At 35.5% G+C, this 6,764-nt stretch overlaps 1 protein-coding gene across 1 annotated transcript; it reads left to right on the top strand.

Annotated features, from left to right (window-relative positions):
• Positions 1-202: 202 nt before the first annotated feature.
• Positions 203-6,706, top strand: LOC113782201 (DNA damage-binding protein 1-like). The gene is made up of 14 exons (XM_027328110.1): positions 203-539; positions 1,083-1,131; positions 1,675-1,734; positions 1,821-1,912; positions 2,147-2,198; positions 2,310-2,372; positions 2,519-2,568; positions 4,172-4,247; positions 4,667-4,876; positions 5,044-5,150; positions 5,306-5,414; positions 6,004-6,204; positions 6,293-6,508; positions 6,608-6,706. The coding sequence occupies exons 1-14, from the start codon at positions 436-438 to the stop codon at positions 6,704-6,706; spliced, it is 1,488 nt and encodes a 495-aa protein (XP_027183911.1). The 5' UTR covers positions 203-435.
• Positions 6,707-6,764: the final 58 nt, after the last annotated feature.

Here is a 6,764-nt window from a genome sequence, read left to right as displayed (position 1 = left end):
TGAAACTAGTGGCTTCCCAAACCACCCCCTCCACATGACCCCGGCAAATTTTTTTATTTTTTTAAAAGATGGACAAAATTTCTTCATAACGGTGTCGTTTTATCGGGGTGTGGTCTAGAAACTTGTCCATCTTTTCCTTTTCTCCCTAATCCGCCATCAGCGACCTCAGATGTTACTAAATAATAAAATCAGCACCCACCTTATTTACTTTCGTTTTCACCTCTCCAGACGAAAACCTTCAGTCTATGACTACACACACTGGAAAGTGAATAGTTACTCCCATTTGTAATTTTGTACATCTAATAATAATAAAATACCAGAGAGAGAAAGAGTGGGCAGGAATTAAGTTAGGGTTTTGGATTAAGAAAGTAAAAAGAAGAAGACTAAGAAGAAAAGTGGAAATCTCCAGCGCGAGAGATATAGAGAGATAGAGAGATGAGTATATGGAACTATGTGGTGACGGCGCACAAGCCGACCAATGTAACGCACTCGTGCGTCGGCAATTTCACCGGTCCTCAGGAGCTCAATCTCATAATTGCGTAAGCTTTTTTATGCCTCTATTTTTTCCCAGTAATTAAAGAAATGAAGAATTTTTCGTTAGTTTATTGACTCCTATTTATTTTTAGCTGTTTTGTGTTTCTGCAAATTTTTTTTTTAATTTCTCATACTTGAATTATGGCATTTTAATTGTATAAGTGAAGAGACGTTATAATTATGATTCTTTTCCTACCTAAAATTTTGTTGTTGGTCGGGATTTTTTTTTCTTTGATTTGTAAGTTTGCATTTTTGCTTGTTTTCAGTCAATTCTTTTTAATTCGGCATACAGGTGAATTGTGAATTGGTACGTGAAAATTTGTGAAAAAGCGTGTGTGCTTGATGGTCAAAATCAGAAAATGGCTAAACTTTGGGCTATACATTATTTGGGCATTTGTTCTGACTTTTGAACGGGATTATTTTTGAACCAATTGAGTGTACTCTCCTATCCAGTAATAGTCAGTTGAAAGTCTTTAAGTAGTGGGATCCATGTTTCTTTTTGTTATTTGTTGCTCAAATACTTTATTTATGTTACCACATGTTCTCAGGAAATGCACAAGAATCGAGATTCATTTGCTCACTCCTCAAGGTTTACAGGTGGGGTTTTTTATTTTTATTTTTATGAGATTTACAAGTTGTTACATATTTGTGTTTGTGAAGAAGTTAACCTTCTTCCTTGTATAGCATCTTTTTCATTAAATGTTAAAGATTCATAATGAATCCTTTCAGAAAGGTAACACAAGTCTGCTGTGCTTCCCTGACAATTTAAGAGGCCTACAATGAGTTATTTAAAAAATTTAGCATCACCTAGAATCTCATGGAATTGTATGTTTATGTACATTTACAATATTTATGTGCATTAATTGTCGAAAGAACGACACTCAGAAAATATGGGTACAAGTATAGGTTTAGGTGTATATTTAGGTTTATGATTTATCAAATTTGGGAGCATAGATGTGGGGAGATTGCCGCAAATTTGGACCCTGGTACTTGATTACGTAGTAAATTTTCTGTAAGTAGATATGACGGTTGTTTGTCAATGTGGTATTTTGCGTTATGTGCTTTGTAATTTGTGATTTAAAAATCTTCAGAATCCTAGGAAATTTTGGTGGAACTGAGTTTAATTTTGTCTATCTGCAGCCTATGTTGGATGTGCCAGTATATGGCAGAATTGCAACACTTGAGCTGTTTCGACCACATGTGAGTTTTTGACTTGAATTTTGTTAAGCATTTATGTAAGTCAGACGTGTATCAATCTTACATGTATTGTCTTCTTGCACTGACAGGGTGAAACACATGATCTTCTGTTCATAGCAACAGAAAGATATAAATTTTGTGTTCTTCAATGGGATCCTGAGGCTGCTGAAGTAGTTACTAGGTCAGATAGCTAAATTTGGTTGTATCATTAATATCTCTGTTATTTCTGTGCTTGATAATCTGATCTAAACAAAAGAATATGTAATTCTTATAGGAATTCTCCACATGAAATGTCGATTTTGAATAGCAATAATTTTGATTCCTTGAGAAGTAACACTTCATAGTCAAATGCATCCTATCATATCTCATGTTCTGTTGTGCTGTAATATAATCATAATGACTGATGTTTTAATAGAGCGATGGGGGATGTTTCTGATCGAATAGGCCGTCCCACTGACAATGGTCAGGTACTCTACTACTTGCCCATAAAGTAGTTCACTTGCACTTGACGCTGTCTTCATATATATATTTGGTGAAAGCTTCCAATTCCGATGTGAATTGTTATCTTGTTTTTGCAGATCGGCATAATTGACCCAGATTGCAGATTGATTGGGCTTCATTTGTATGATGGATTATTTAAGGTAATCTTGAATAGTGCACTAATTTATTATTATAATACTTCCCAGTGATTTATTTCTATCTCTTGTTTGGTACTCTTATTACTCAAATGGATGCCGTCACTATCTTGATCTCTGATGTAGTGGGCAACTGTTTTATTTGTTGCCAGGTTATTCCATTTGATAACAAAGGCCAACTCAAGGAAGCATTTAATATAAGGTATTCTCCAATTTTCTTTACTATTTCTAGATGTCAGACTTACGTATATGGAGTTGGTTGATAATAGACTAGATGTGATAATTTCTGCACCGTGATAGATCTAACTTTCTTAGCTTTTTTCTGGTTATGGATATCATAACTAGTAATACAGATTTTTCAAACATGGCAAGCTACTGGGTGATCCCAGATTTTTGTCTGAAATTGTTCATGGTGCCCTTTTACTTGTAGGAGATACTGGAGGAACTTTGCTTCTCCTTGGGTGATGTTACTTTTCTTCTTCTTTGGAGTAACCAAGAAGATGCTCAAAAGTTTTTCAGAGCCAAGTTTGCATAATAGTTTTAGTCCTTCCCTGAAGATAAAAGAGGAAAACTCGTACTAGCAAACTAGAAAAACAAATAAGAAACCAGCACTGGGTAATGGAAAGAGAATATTGTGCTTCTCAGTTGACTTGTGGTGAAAATGTAGTCTAAGTGGCAAATGAATCAAAATAGTCTCCTAATTGGATATGGTGTTTTTTGAGTGTGCCAACGTGCATATGTAACACCTTCTTGGTGGATATTGATTAAATTTTTTTTCTTATATCAAAAGGTCAAAAGAAATGCCTTTTGGAGTTGGACATTTTTTGCCCCTAGTTCTATGATTATTATTAACAGATCTCTTAAACGAGTGACTTGTATAAACAGATGTGGAGATACTTGCAGGGTCTAGCTTGTAAGTATTGTCTTTAAAGAGTGGAGTTATTGGGTAGTTTTAATCTTGCATCCGTCTGAGTTTTAGTATTGTCCATATTTTCCTTTGGATGCCAAATGTTATTCTCAGAGGATAGTCTGCTTGGTGCAAAAACATTTTTCTATGAATTAGGTTTTGCTAGAATCTTGATAACCTTTAGATTTATCTCTTGAAATTCAGTTGATGGAAGATAATTGCTACTATGATTCGAAAGTTTCTATGACAGTTGACTTTTTCGAGTTTGCATTTCTGCTTGATGATTGCATATGTTATGTTGTTGTTTAATTGGTTGACCTCGCACTTTGCACTCATTACTTCATGATGGGATGAGGAGATATCCCATGTGAGATGGAATAGTTGCCAGAGATTTTTGACTTGACTTTCTTGAACCCATTTACTTAGATGCAGCAGGATGAAATCTGTGTCGTATCAAGATTCTGATGTGTTTGGCAATGAGTACCAATATAGGGATATGGGACCCTGTCAAGAATGTGAATACTTTCATAATGTAATCGACGTTTTAGAAAGAATAGGCGTAATTTTAGATTGCAAAATCTGCCCTTGTGTTGCCACATATTTGGCACCCTATCAATGTTTTTAACCAAAGTGATACTGTTTTTGTTTAAAGCCAGTTATAGCTTACTTGATGTTCCTGTATTCCTCTATTTGTGTTAGTTAACTTACCTGTGAAACTAAATACTAGTCAGTTGAAGTGCTGCAAGTATACGTATACATTTGATAAATCATGTATTGTGTGGTTCAGTGGTTCCTGTTTGTTTCTTAATACATAGCCAATTAATCATAGCATGCACTAATTCGTGTCCCTAAACTGGCTTTTTTTTTTCTTTTTTATTTTGTTTTTTATGGCTTCCAGGCTTGAAGAGCTTCAAGTTTTGGATATCAAATTTCTTTACGGTTGCGCAAAGCCTACGATAGTTGTTCTGTACCAGGTTTTGTTTTTGCTTTTGCAACAAATTTCTCATTGCTATTCTCAATGCACCCAAAACTTCTCTATGCAAGTTTTGTAGTCTTTGTGCGATAAAGAGACGAATTTTTCTTGCTTGATTACCTATAATCATATGATTTTCTGTTTTTTCTGTGTATATAGTATGATTTTCATAATTTGGTTGATTAATATTTGATGCATGTGCCAGCAATGTGTTATATCTGGCCTTTCATGAAACCATACAAACTGCTAATGGAAGTTCTTTCAGTTATAGTCCAAGATTCAGATGTCTGCCCTCATCTCTCTCTCTCTCTCTGTCTCTCTATCTATGCATGTTGTGGAGTCTCATAATATTTTCTATTGTAAGTATAATTATGTGCTTTAGATGTTTAAACTTGGTGTTTGTCCTGATATTATTGGCAGGATAATAAGGATGCTCGTCATATCAAAACTTACGAAGTGGCTTTGAAGGATAAAGATTTTGTTGAGGGACCATGGTCTCAGAACAATCTCGATAATGGAGCTGATTTGCTAATACCTGTACCTCCTCCTCTTTGTGGGGTTCTAATTATTGGTGAAGAAACTATAGTGTATTGTAGTGCCACTGCTTTTAAAGCAATCCCTATTAGACCTGTGAGTTGTCAACACTAACTGCTTAATCATATCATGCTTTCTATCCTGCAGAAACCCTTCCTAGGGGATGAAACAAAAGACACAGTGTTTTCAAAATCTTTACCATTCACTAATCACAATTACATTTTCAGTTCTTAGTTTTAATTTTTTTGGTTATTTTTCTCAAGTCAATTACAAGAGCCTATGGAAGGGTTGATGCTGATGGTTCTCGATACCTACTTGGAGATCATAATGGTCTACTCCACCTCTTGGTGATAAATCATGAGAAAGAGAAGTGAGTGTTATCCTTCCATCCAGTCTTTCGTTTTTAGCACTTGATTAGCAAATGATATCTGGGTGTTAGCTCATTTGTGGAATGAGAGGCTTTCTCCTTGTGCTGAACATCCATTTTAGTTGTCTGAAGGATTTCTATTGTTCATCTGTAAATAGAGTTACTGGACTCAAAATTGAGCTGCTGGGGGAAACTTCTATTGCATCAACAATCTCATATCTTGACAATGCCTTTGTATACATTGGGTCAAGCTATGGAGATTCACAGGTATGCTTCTCATGCGGATTTTCACTTGGAAGTTTGAAAAACTGGATAAAATTCTTGCATTGTTCTAGGGAATATAATCAATTGAACGTACTTACTCCATGAATTTGATAGAAGGAAAATGAACTGTGCAGTACTCTAGTTTATAGCCTTTGATTTTTTATGCAACCACAGGTTTTTCCTCTCCAAGTTCTTGCTTGCTGTATTCTTCAACTTTTTCAAAATGTTTCTGTGTCTATGGAAGTCAAACACGTATTTTTGGTTTCTGTGAAAGGTTAACATAGTCCAAGAAAAAAAAGTAAGTTTCCCTTTTGCATTTTATTTGGTAAGAAAGTATACCAGTCAAAGTAAGTCTATCAATTCCTTGGTATAGAAAGTTGATATGAATAATAATCTTGTGTCATATTAATCGACTTCATCTTCATGTTAGCTTAGTTAGTTGCTATTGTCAATGTTGTCTCTAATGTATATGCCCATGAACAGCAATTGGCCCTTGGGACTCATCTTTTTAGAATCTCTTGTCCTGAGTTTCACAAATTTTTCCTTATTTATGGAGATGAACCTGACATGAAGTTGTGTGATTTCAATTCAGCTCATAAAGCTAAATCTTCAGCCTGATCCAAAAGGTTCTTATGTAGAAGTTTTAGAAAGATATGTCAACTTGGGGCCAATTGTCGACTTCTGTGTGGTTGATTTAGAGAGGCAAGGTCAGGGCCAGGTTGTAACTTGCTCAGGAGCCTACAAAGATGGTTCCCTTCGAATAGTTCGAAATGGCATTGGAATTAATGAACAGGTTTGGCATGTCTAAATAAACTTGAATCCCTGAGGGATATCATTTTGTTGTTTTGTTAAAGCTGTGGTACATCTTTTTTCACTTGTAGGCATCTGTGGAACTCCAAGGCATCAAAGGAATGTGGTCACTGAGGTCAGCTACTGATGATCCTTATGACACTTTCCTTGTTGTCAGCTTTATTAGTGAGACACGTATTTTGGCAATGAATCTTGAGGATGAGTTGGAGGAAACTGAGATAGAAGGTTTTTGTTCTGAAGCTCAGACTTTGTTTTGCCATGATGCTGTATTCAATCAACTTGTGCAGGTATGACACTGCCCTATATCATCTTTCCAGCTGTACAATGCTTTTTAATTAGACTCTTGGTTGATAGAACTCAATATCTTTCAGTATAACTGTTTTCAGAATGTTGATTTCATGTTTGTACTATCATGCTTTATGAATGTCTCACAGAACCAGAGAAGTGACTGTAGTAAAACTTCATTACTATCATGTCCATGCTGAAGTCATCCCATTCTTCGTGCAAATGTTGGGGCAGTTTGCATATGTTTCTGTCTTGTCA

This window comes from Coffea eugenioides, chromosome 9, assembly GCF_003713205.1.
Source record: "Coffea eugenioides isolate CCC68of chromosome 9, Ceug_1.0, whole genome shotgun sequence".
Taxonomy (NCBI): domain Eukaryota; kingdom Viridiplantae; phylum Streptophyta; class Magnoliopsida; order Gentianales; family Rubiaceae; genus Coffea; species Coffea eugenioides.
Note: the sequence above shows the minus strand (reverse complement) of the source record. Positions and strands in the feature narration are given on the sequence as shown.